The 12,727-nt window shown below is 44.1% G+C and overlaps 1 protein-coding gene across 1 annotated transcript in view; it reads right to left on the bottom strand.

Annotated features, from left to right (window-relative positions):
- The window catches only part of VAC14 (VAC14 component of PIKFYVE complex), a 167,932-nt gene that overhangs the window by 77,719 nt on the left and 77,486 nt on the right, over positions 1-12,727 (bottom strand). Inside the window, exon 14 of the mRNA XM_060254122.1 lies at positions 12,034-12,166. Within this exon, the coding sequence (XP_060110105.1) occupies positions 12,034-12,166 (133 nt within the window). The remainder of the gene's footprint in view (positions 1-12,033; positions 12,167-12,727) is intronic.

Below are 12,727 nucleotides of genomic sequence, written 5' to 3'. Positions count from 1 at the left end.
AAACATCAAGAAAAAGCACAAGGATCACAGCAGTAACGGAAAATATAAAACACTCTGAGCCTAGGAAAACATCAAAGGTGAACGTCTACTCCATGTTCCAACTGCTGCATCTGGGAATGGGGATGGGGAGAGGCAAAAAGGAAAGCATACAATGGTTGGGCACTGTAAGCTTCTCCTTGCTCTCTGGGTCTACTCAAATTGGGAATGGCACTGCAGAGTAATATTCCCCTTTGGCTGTGAGTTACCAGGTTAGAGTACCCACTAGGCACCAGTTCTCAAGTTCATTCAGTAGAGACAAGCTGGCTCAAAGCATCAACCCTTTATCTGCAAGGATACAATTCCAGGAAGCAACAGCTTCAGCTGGTCATAGAAATGCTGCAGCACAAACCAAGTTGCAAGGAAAACATGTAATGGATTTTTCATTAAGGTCTCCGGGCCCAGAGAGATTATCTGGGTGCAGAGTCGTTAATGGAAAATCCACTCTACATTTTTTTTGCAACTTTGCTTCCTGCTGCAGCCAGCAAAGACAAGGCAGAAGAAACCGGAAACTTCGGCAGCCTCCAAGCTTCCAAAGGTGAGGATAAAGGGGGGAGGGGAGAAAAGAGCCCCAATAGCCTGATTAAAGCCCTGAGTGGGCTGGTTTTGGCCCATGGGCCAGACATTTGACACCCTTGACTTAGCCACATAGGTGGCTGATGAGAAGGAGATCAGTTTATAATGGACAATGTCAGCCAACTTTGTTGTCCTCCTCACAAGAACATATGAAAACACATTAATTGAAAAGTCAGGTGGATGAAATGAGCAAGGACTGGGGACGAGAGGTGGAATCACAATCAACAGCTACTTCCCAAGCACTTTTAATGACTTCCAACTACACTGTACAGGACATTAAGAACATAAGAAGAACCCTACTGTATCAGACCTTGAAGTTGCCTCCTGGCTCTGGGAGTCAGAAGGTTCAGTGCCTCTGAATGTGGAGGTTCCCCTCAGTCACCTTGGCTAGTAGCCATGGATAGACTCATCCTCCATGAATTTATCTAATCCCCTTTTCAAGCTATTTACTTCTGTAGCCATCACTACCCCCTAAGGCAGCAAATTCTGTGTAAAACAGTATTTCCTTTTGTCCATCCTGAACTTGATGCCCTTGGGTTCTAGTATTTCGGGAGAGGGAGAAAAAGTTCTCTTTGTCAATTCTCTCCACCCTATGCATAATTTTATAACCTCTAGACCTTCTCCCTTATTTGTCTCTTTTCTAAACTGTGATTGTTACCAAACTTGCTTTACTACAGCATTTTGGGAAAGACTGCAACAAAGACTAAATGGGCAGGAAAGTCTAGATTTTCGTGGTTCTGCCCATACGGCAGTCATTTTCCCTCTGTAAAAAGAGCCCTGCTGGATCAGGCCAAGAGTCCATCTTGTCTAGCATCCCGTCTCACACAGTGGCCAACCAATTCTTCCAGATGGCCAACAATAAGGCATAGAGGGTGAGGCCATCTCTTGATGTTGTCTTCTGGCTCTGGGATTCAGGGGCTTAGTGCCTCTGAATATGGAAGTTCCCCACAATCAACATGGCTTCAATAACTGTGGTTTTAAATAGCTTCCAAGCATCCTCTAGGGATATGACTCTCTTGTATTTCCCCTTCAGCTTCCTTTTTACTATTCCCCTCATTTTTGTAAAGTTCTCCCTTTTGAAATCAAATGTTACAGTTTTGGACTTCTGGGGTAACTTTCCATTGACCTGAATGCTGAACTTAATAGCATTTAGTTTACTGTTCCCAGTTGGTGTAACAACCTCTGCATCTCTCACCTGGTCTTAAGACCTGCTCAGAACGAAGTCCAAGATCACTAACCCTCTGGTTGGCTCTGTGTTCAGCAGTTCCAGCATAGTCATTTATATGGTGTCTAGGAACCATATTTCTATAATATGACTCAAGCACATGTTTACCCGGTCAGTGTGAAGGTAGTTGTTATAGTCACGTCCCTGGTTTCCTTCTCCATCTGAAGATCAGCTTCAAGGGTTTGATCAGGTCAACTCCCCTCCCCCCTTAAGTAACCCTTTGGGACCAGTATTTCCACTCATATTGCTTCTGTTGGGGAGTTAATTCCCCTGATGTTTTCTAACTTATTTGATTCCATTATGTCTTTGATGTACAACACAATACCACCACCAACTTGTCTGTCCCTGTCCTGCCTATAGAGTTTATACCCAGGGATGATTGTATCTCATAGATTTTTCCTATTTCACTATGTTTCTGAGATACCTACTATATCTAAATTGTCACTGAACACCAAGCACTCCAGCTCCCCATCCCAGCTTGGAGACTTCTAGCATTGACATAGACATTGAATAAGACTTCTATACCACTATCAATTGAGTGACAGGAAAAATACAAGTGGCTTCTTGGCTGTATTTTCACAGTAATCTTTTATTAGATGTCTCCAGGTAAATGCATTTGGCCTGTTTTTTAAGAGCTAGCTATATTTTTTTTGGCAACTTGGAAATTGCTAGGGTAATCAGAGGACAAGATGGACTGCACGTGAAAGAGAGCAACCAAGAGACTTATGGAGGTTAACAAGGGGGAGTGTGAGGGGTTGCGAAGGCGACACAAATATCAACAAACTGCTCCCAACCTTAATAATTTGAACGTGTTGAAGACGACGACTACAAAACAAGAACATCTATTCATGTCCAGAGCATGCTGATCTAGAAACAAGGGCGATCTTCAAATTACTGGATGAAAGGGCACCTTCTTTGTCTCTCTCAGCACACAGCAATTAAAAATGAATCAAAATTCTACCTACAGCAAAGTAGTGGGTAGATTACCACCACCCTGCAACCAAATGGACAACTGCAAGACAGTGAATGGCTGAGCATCAGAACAACTGTTATATAAATGCTGTTACGAGAACAACGTTGAAGACTCAGTGGGCCAAGGGAGCATTTGCTCATGTGCTTGCACACTGAAAGAATGGATTGATTCAAAGGAGCAGCAAGACAGAAGTGGACAAAATTTGTCCAGATGATGCAGAACATATCCTTCCAGAGGACCAGGCCCAACTGAAACTGCTCCCAAAGAAACGAACCAGGCTTCAAAGATGGAACAAACAGTGTTAAAGGAGAGGACTATTTCTCTAGCTAAGGGGGGGATCAGAGTTGAATATTTTGCCACCCTAGAGGTAACTGTTAGTGTCAGATGTGATAACTGGGCTATATAAAAAGCATCTCCCTTTGAGATGTTATCAGGGATCGGCATGAAAAGGGACACAGAAGTTCCAATCTGAAGAATTTCTGCAGCCGAACCCTGAGAAGACATCTCCACAGAAACTCAGCCTTGAAGCAGGAAAGGTTTCTATTTTCTTTACATGTTGGTTGGGGAGCTGTTTCAAACAAATGAATCATGCATCTTTCCTCGTGCCCCTGCAGTCTGAAACAGGATGCTCATGGCTGGATGTCACCATCAGCTCTACATGCACATGTTACTGCATGAGCATTTGAGGGTATGGCTGGTTGTGCAGGGTCCAGTGATAGAAGTGCTTCAATAGATATGGGGGCAGGGTTGGTACTCAGGAGTAGAGTAGGTTTTTAGTACAAAGTGGTGTTTCTGTATCTATCACGTAGTTGTACAATGGAGTTCATCAAGTGACCTAGTTAGGCCTGACCTGGATAGCCCAGGCAAGCCTGATCTCATCGATCTTGGAAGCTAAGCAGGGCCAATTCTGGCAAGTACTTGGATGGGAGACCTCCAAGGAATACCAGGGCCAGGATGCAGAGGCAGGCAATAGAGTCACCTCTCTGAACATCTAAGCCCCAGTAGGGGTCACCAGAAGTCAACCATGACTTCCAGGCACATGCACTCAAAACACAAAAAAAGAAGAAGAAATGGTCCAGTTGCACACACTGGTCCTGGCTCATTGCAGAGCAGACTTTGTAAAAGCCCTGGTAAAATTTCTCAAGGGCATCCTTCCTACTGAACAAAATGACTGAAATATCATCAGTCCATTTCAAGAAGAGGTGAAGCACTTTGGCAACAGGAGCTGAGGAAGCATTATAAACCCGTGTATAGAATGAGCCCATGTGGACATCCCACAACAGTGCTGCCTACATGAAGATGCTTCTCCACATACCTGAAGCTGCTGTGAGTGAGGACCATGTCACAAAGTTTAACAGCTAGATATGCTGTGGCATCATCCATGAAAACTGATGACATCCATCTTTGCTTGCTTGCATCTGAAGAGTCCAGAATGGTGATTGTCAGAAAGATTGCCAGTGTTTCTTCAGGGCAACTGTGATATCCTGCCAATAGTCAGGAGTGCTGGTAACGCAGAGCTCCAAGGATACAGTCCACATAATGAGAAATTACTATCATGAAAGTGATCAAAACAAAAGGGTGTCCAGGACTCCCCACGTAGATCCCAAGGAGCCAAGATCCCTGGAAAAAGACTCCTTATACATGTCTTATAAAAATTTGCTTCCACACCCGAGAGGACTCTCTTTTCTGGGAAGTTCCATAATTAATGGCAGCCATTACTCTTCAAAGGATGAAGACGGTGACCTATTCTAAATAGCTGCTCCTCAATCTGCTTTGCTCATGACTACCACAGCCCCTTCCTTGGTCTGCCAGTTTCAGAAGCTGAGAATAAGTATTACACTCTACAGCGAGTGCTGCTGCTGCTTATTTATCATTTCAGTCTGAAGCATTATACACACTGCTGAGTTGGAATTTCTAATGGACAGGAGGCTTTGTCCTGCCCCTGAAAGGTATAACAGCTGATCAGCTGTTAGTGCTAGGGACTATCTGAATGCTGCTCTAACACCAGAGAGCTGGTTGGCTGTGAGGGAAAGGACAGGAAGAGAGCAGGTGTTTGGGGTGTACCTCTGTCTGGTAAACAGTTCTACCTCTGTTGACCAAGTAACCCTGGGCTTTTAGGTGGGTTTCTGGTGATAAGCAGACCTGTAATAGTTTACTCAGACTCTTGAAAAAAGCAGCAGACCAGCATGGTTAGAATCTTTTTGCACTTAAAGAGATTCTCACCTGGTGCCTGGGTAAGTGAAGGCTTGTCAGCAATGGAACCTAAAATCCATCCTGAAACTGCACCCAGTAAATGAGCCTAGTGCCCCAAGCCAGGCTTTCGTGGTCTGCTAAGAAAGCCTGCCTCTGATGAAGTCTTCATTTAAAGTGCTGTAGATAAATAAACCTTCTTTTGTTCTTTTTTCAACTCTGGCCTCAGTGTTCTACATGCACGCAATAAAACTCCCCCCACTCCCTAGAGAACCTTAAAGCCTTTATACACACTACCATATAATCCATCTGAGGGCAAGAATTGTGGTGAAGATTTTATTTTAAAAAGACTGATCCTCCCCAAATCTTAGAAGCCTCTGCGAATCCCCTCTGATTAGAGGCTCACTGCAGAATTCATATACTGAGCTGACTTGGATAGCTCAGGCAAGCCTGATTTCGTCAGATCTCTGAAGCCAAACAGGGCCGACTCTGACAAGTACTTGAGTGGGAGACCTCCTTGGAATACCAGCAATCGGGAAGTAGAGGCAGGCTTTATTCAGCACCTTCATGAACATCCTCCACACCCCCAGTAGGAGTTAATCACCAGAGGTTGCCATGACTTCCAGGTGTGCACACACTCACACAGGCATAAAAATACCCCCCTCCCCCCAAAAAAATATACCGATCTGATACTAATAGACTAGTCTCAAAAAGTTACTACAGTCTAAGCCAGGAGTCCCCAACTGTTTTGAGCCTGCAGGATCCTTTGGAATTCTAACACAGAATGTGAGCACAGCCAGAAAATGGCAGAGCCAAACACACAAGGGTTACTGTGGCTTACCTTCAGTCACACAGTGAAGATGCTTGTGCTGTGGTGGCAACTGCTGCCAAAGTAACATTTTTTTAAAAAACAATCTGCATAGCCAATTAAATCTCCAAAGGTCAATCAGAAGTCTCACTGGGCAAAATCCTCACCTGGCCACACCCACTTTCTAAAAACACTTGGTGGGCACAAGGAAAGGTGCTGGTGAGTGCCGAGGTGGCCAAGGGTACCACATTTGGGACCTCTGGCTTAAGACCACCGAAGCAAAGCGTTACTCCGCACAGAATTTCACACCTGATTTAAACAGTCCTGTTTGCATGTTGCAAAGAACATACGTATATCTTGAATGTCTGTGTGCACATCCATTTGTAAGAAACAGCCAATGTGTGTTCACTTTACAAACGAAGCTGGAGCCAATAGCTGGGTAAATGTGGGGTTTAAATCACACGTTTAGCTGTACACACGTGTACGTAACATGAGAATTATTCAACATATGCACAAAGAAAAATCAAGTGCACACTGTACACAGATCATACATGTATTCGCTATAACTGTGAACAGAGCTAATAAAAACTGGGAGAGTCTCACTCACAAAAAGAAAATCATTCATTTTACTTTGCTAATGCATCAGTAGTTGGGGTGGTCCACACCCACACTAATGGAATTATTTCTGACTACAACTTACTGTTTTATTCTGTTTTCATCTGCATTTTGTATAAAATTTAAGATACTTATGTCTTACTATTTCTCCCTCTCTGAAAGCACACAAAACTAAAGACGTATGTGGTGTATCTGCTGAAAGAGGGCTCTAGTCCATGAAAGTGACTTCTAAAACCAAGCTCTTAGTCCTCATGGTGCCACAGAACACTTTGGCATTTTCAGTACAAGAGACTAACACAATCACCCCACTGGAATTTAGGAGAAGAGGCATCATACTCCAAACAAGCTGTTTATAAAAGGAGCGGAGACCGCCTTGAAACATTTAGCCCATTCACATGCAGGCTGGAAATGGATTTCAGCTGTTTCAGATGCTTCATGAGCTGAAGAATTACATGCCCCAAATTCCATCTTTGTAAAGAACGAGGTACTGCTTCTTATGGGGGTAAAAAACCACTCACACCCATTCCTACCCGCTCCCAACCTCACACACAAGACCATTTTATTATCTTTCTCAGCAGGCTGCGAGGTGGCCTACCTTCCATTGCCACTGGCCCTGCACTTCCCAGATGGCTATGAAAAACTCATCCTCTTCCCTTCCTTTCCTCCTTCCCTTTTTTCTTGTCTCCCTCTATAACTTCCCTGCCACTTCCAGGGGCACAAATTTCTTTTTTGTTTACATAACTCAGTAAAGTCTCATTCACACCAGCAATGCAATATGGTTCATAGAAGCATTAGGTGCTGTGGTCTATTCCTGCGCAAGTGTACCAATGGAGGAACTCCTCCTCGCTTTGATTCAAGTGTCTCTCTCACAGCACGTCCAGCTGTCTTTGCTTCCTCTTAATTATAGCTGGGAGAAGTAAGAGGTTCCTTGACGCAGTGAGACTCAACTCTAATGGCTGAGCTGGAGAGCTCTTTGAGCAAAAGCTATTATTTCCCCAATCAAAATGAAGGGGAGGTGGAGACAGACCTGGCTCCTAATAAAAGAGGTGAAATCTACTGCTATTTCCCCTCCGTGCACTGTGGCATGTAGAACTCTCTGGTCTACAGTTCATTTGTCTGCTTACAGATGAAAAACAGCCTCTGCTAGCAACTCACTCCTGCTCTTTTATGAAGCAAAGCCCGAGGTGAATGTAATGAGTGAGTGAACAAGTGAGTGAATGTGGGGGTGGGGGTGGGGGGGGAAGGGGTTAATAATGAGAGACAAATAAACTTGTTAGAGTCACCTTGCACAGGTGAGCTGAGCAGCACAGCATCCCGAGTAGGCTTGCTTCTTGGCCCAAATGCAGAAGATCCAGTGGTTTGGCTTTGCCCATGTCACAGTTGGCCACAGAGAAAGAAGCTCTGTCCTCCTCAGGAACAGTTTCTAAAAAAAGTTTCAGGGGTTCCGTTCCACCTGCCTAAGCTAGCCATGAAAGAGATCCAGCTGTCCACAACCAGAGCCAAGGCCTTCTCATTCTTGGCACCAGCCCGGTGGAACTCTCTGTCTAGTAACATTCATGCCCTGCAGGACTTAGTCCAGTTCTGCAGGCCCTGTAAGATGTCCTGACAGGCCTACAGTTGAGAACAGCAACGGTTTGTCATTGAGTCTGGCCTTACTCCCCCCCTCCCTCTAGGAAAAGAGTATAAATTGGTAGTCGACATTGACTACGGTTGCCAGGTCCAACTCAAGAAATATCTGGGGACTTTGGGAGTGAAGCCAGAAGCAAGGGTGTGACAAACACAAGTGAACTCCAACAGGAGTTCTGGCCATCACATTTAAGGGGACTGCAAGCCTTTTAAATGCCTTCTCTCCATTTGGAAATAATGAAGGATAGGGGCACCTTCTTTTGGGGCTCGTAAAATTGGACCCCCTGGTCCAATCTTTTTGAAACTTGTGGGGGGGGGCATGTTTTGAGGAGAGGCACCAGATGCTATGCTGAAAATTTGGTGCCTCTAACTCAAATCACAGCTCTCCAAGCCCCAGATAACCATTGATCAATTATCCATTATACCCTATGGAAACCAGTCTCCTTAGGATATAATGGAGTACCCAGCAGACATTTCCTCCCCCCTCACCCCCTTTCTGATAACCTTGAAGCAGGGGAAGGGCCTCCAAACTGGGGATCCCCTGCCTCCAACTGGGAATTGGCAACCCTGTAATGTCATCTGAACACATTTTAATTGATACTGCTGTTGTTTTAGCTGTTTTAAGTATCAATTAATCAAATTTCATCATGATTGATTAATATATGTATTTACTGAGTGTTGTGCCTTTAAGATAATCATCATCACCATCATCATCATCATCATCATCATCATCATCACCATCACCATCATCATCATCATCATCATCATCATCATCATCATCCAGAAATACATCTTTGCTCAGGTAAATATTTCCAGTAATACAAAATCTGAGAAGTTCAAGAGATAATTCCACAAGCATCCTTATTTTTCATGCACACATCATCAGAGGGAATTTTGACTAGCTCTGCAGCAAGTATTCCACTGCAAGCATAAAAAAATCCCATCAACAAACTGATCTACTGATGTAGTGCAGAAAGGCAGGATTTGCCACTATATGCAAGTCAAAGAAGCAGACCGTATTCAATAGCCGTGATGGCACATGGGCAATTCTCCTCTCACAAAGCACAAGCCCTGGAAGTGAGGCACATAAAACTTTCTCATTTTTTAATGTCTATTGCAAAACAGACTCTCTGGAACTGGACATAGCTGTGGAAGCATCATATTTTGAAGGACCTTTCTAGCTAATAAGCAGAAGTCGGAAAATGTGTCGACAAACTTTGCGAGCAGGGGGGCTCATTATCACAATGACTTCAAAGGAATACGGTTACACAGGGCCCCATAGGTCGGGAGAATTAAGCTGGGCCTTTACATTCTTATCCCAGTATACCAGCAGTTTTCAACCCTCTGTATCTTCCATCCTACCACTCTGCCAAAGAACCTGGGTCTCACCATGATAGAAACAAAAAGCCCACTTTTCCCATGAAGGACATTTGTATTTTTATAGATACTCCCTTATTATACTTATCATTTATGGTTAAGTTTTAAGGCCATAAAATTTAGTAGTATAGTTGGAATTGAGTTCTATTTTTTGTTGTTGTTCAGTCGCACAGTCGAGTCCGACTCTTTGCGACCCCATGATTATCAGGGCTTTAATGGATAATTCCTATATCACTCTCTTCACAGCACTACCCAGGTCCCCCATATAAATAGCTACTGCTCATCTTGGTCACTGCTCATGCAAGGAGAATGGGAACATTAACAGACAATACATTTTTAAGCATGCAGGAACTGCAAGGGCTCACCTCAAAGCACAGTTGCACCCTCCTATCCAAGTATTTGAACACATTCCTGAACACAGTGATTGCTATGCATTTTTAAAAGCTGGTTTAGAAATCTGTAAGAGAGCATATTTAGACGACTCCATCTCCTTTTGCTCGTTAAGAAACAATGGTGCCACTTCTAAGTCTGGGAAGAAACTCCCTCTGGCAGATGATGTAGAGTAGCAGCCAAGAGACCAAGCAGGGAACTACAAAGTTCTTGCTTTAAAGCTTGTCTCTGCCTTAAACTCCCTTGGAAACTTTAAGCAAGCCCAGCCCCCCATGGCCTCATCCTATGAGGAAAATTCAAGTCTAGATCGCAGGGTGGTTCTAAGCAATATTCCCTCTAAGCTTCAGAGTCTTGTGAGCAAAAATTCTGCTTTGTGAGCTACTGGCATTAAAGCTATAAGCTACTGCATAAATTATTGTGCTCTGGAGCCATTTTTCCTGAGCTAAGACAAAAACGTGTGAGCTGGAGGCTAAAAATCTGTGAACTAGTTCATTCTAACTCAGCTTAGAGGGAATACTGGTTCTAAGGACAGTGTGCATGAAGTACCCTGAACAATGAAAGCACTATGTATAAGCAAAGTATGAATGACCAACAGGCACCCCAAGTTGTAGGGTCACTTCATAATTGTGCCAGTTATCAAGAGCTGGGAAGGGACAGGGGAAAAAATGGTGTGCCTAACTACATAGAAGCCCCTGGAATAATTTATTTTCTTTCAGAGTAGCTGTGAAAGGATTTTTTGGTGCTATTCCAGATTTCACAGCATTCTGCCAGCCAAACACAACGTCATATAATTTCAGCCTCCACAGGAAGCTGATAGTATCAGCCAATTTCTATGCCAGTCTCCACTACTCCCCTTCCTCCTTGCAGAAAGCTTGAGAATATGTAACCTGGGACAGAGGAACACACAAGTCTCCCACTCCTCCTGCACCATGTACCAGCCCAAGGGGGGAAAGAAAAAGAGCCCTGTCAGCCCACAGTAAAAGTCTGTCTTCATGTTCCAGCTGGTTCATGTGCCTCAGCACAATAGGAGCTGACAAGATGGTTTAGCAAGATGACATTTAATCTCAGGGAAGACAAGTTGCAGCCACATATGGAAAAATCAACCCTTGTCAGCCTTGACTTGTGCAAGAGAGAGCTGCTTTTTTCGGAAGTCTGCTGATGAGGAAAACCAGATTGCTTTCCCTATGATGTTCCTACAAAGTCTTGCAAAGATGGCTGCTAGAAAATGCAGGATGTCATGCCTCTTTGCAGCAGCCAAGCGGTACAGCGCTGAGACCCAGCCCCCAGATGCTCCCTTGCAGGTGGTGCAACTCATGCTCAATTCTTAAGACACAACCATCAGATGGAGTCGCTTTAAAAGTTCCTTGACCATCAGTGTTCCCATGCAGTGAGCTGTGGATGTGGATCAGCTCTCTCAGGGATCATCTTCAGAGGCCAGAGACAGGCCTGTATTGTGGGGCCAACCCATGGGGTGAGCCAGCACACAGGAGATCAAATCAAAAGACTCCAAGCACAGAAAGCTACTCTCACTGAAACTGGAGTGAGCATTACCCACACATACTGTTTTACTTCCTTTAGTGGAGAGGAAGCAAAGGTTCTCTTTTAGCAGGCAGAGGAATCAGATTACACAGAGCACCCAACCCTAGTGAGCCACGCTGCATTATTTCAGGGGTGGGGGTAATGACTATCAAATGCTGCCAGCGCAGTGGCCTCACAGCTGCAAAGAGGCAAAAGTCCTTCCGTCACATAAGCTCATAGTACTGCAGCTGCAGTCAGCTTGCCAGTGATATCTTCCTGCCCAGAGCAGACTGCTAAAAGGTAAAATTAGCAAAGGGCAGTTTTCTCTCTATGCCTATTAGATGTGACAACTAAATGGAAATGCTATGTTTCAGGACAGCAGCGCACTCTCTCTCTCTCTCTCATTCTCATTTAAGCTGACTGCTGATGCGTTTTAAGGAACTGGGCTTCCCACTACAAGAACATTCTTTTACTTAGCCTACAGGAAGTATAAGGGGGTTCATAATTCCAAGTTATAATTCATTATTTGGTGACTGCCTGGATACAACAAAGAGTCTAGCATTATAGGACAGTAATTGTTGGACAGTGACTTCACTGTCAATCAAACTATGACACCAAACACCATGTATGAGCTCATACAGCAGAATTAAAGAAAGACGTTGAATACAGCAGTTAAGTGAATGCACTGCTTCGTCTGACCTGATGATGAAGGCACCCCGCATCTCTAGCAGCTTCCGCTCACTGCTAAACCTCTTGAGCAAGTTGATCATGAATTTATAGAAGTAGGAGTTCATGGTGGGAGTTGAAGGAGAACACTCCATGCCTTTGGAACCTGGGAGAAGGAATGGCAGGAAGTTACCTAACTTCAAAACACACACAAACAGGACGCCATGCACAAATGCAGATGGCTTTCAGGGCTAATACTCTGCAAAGAATCACAGCAAACCCCATATATATATTATTCTATGTTTCATGTATATCCCACGTTTCTTACCAACAGAAACCCAGTGCAGCTTACATAATTATCCACTGTTTCATTTTATCCTTGCAATAACCCTGTGAGACAGGTTAAGCTGAGAATTTGTGAGACTGGCCTAAGGACACCCAGCAAGCTTCTGTGGCAGAGAAAGGATTCAAACCTGGGTTTGCAGGATACCATTCTGATACTCTAACCACTACATCATACTAGCTGTTTATCTTATTTATAGTCTTCCAAAAACTGGCTGCTCCACCCACCCCCAATCATTCTGACAGGAAGTTCCACCTTCACTCACGCAAAATCTTCCTAGCATTTTACATGAGCATCATTTGGTCAGTTCTTAGGAAGAATAGAAGGGATATCTGCATATCAGCAGAGCTTTGCTTGAAAAGATGTCAGAAATGACTCCAAATT

Source organism: Heteronotia binoei, chromosome 14 (assembly GCF_032191835.1).
Source record: "Heteronotia binoei isolate CCM8104 ecotype False Entrance Well chromosome 14, APGP_CSIRO_Hbin_v1, whole genome shotgun sequence".
In the NCBI taxonomy this organism is placed as follows: domain Eukaryota; kingdom Metazoa; phylum Chordata; class Lepidosauria; order Squamata; family Gekkonidae; genus Heteronotia; species Heteronotia binoei.
The sequence above is the reverse complement of the archived record's forward strand: the minus strand, read 5'-3'. Positions and strand labels throughout refer to the sequence as shown.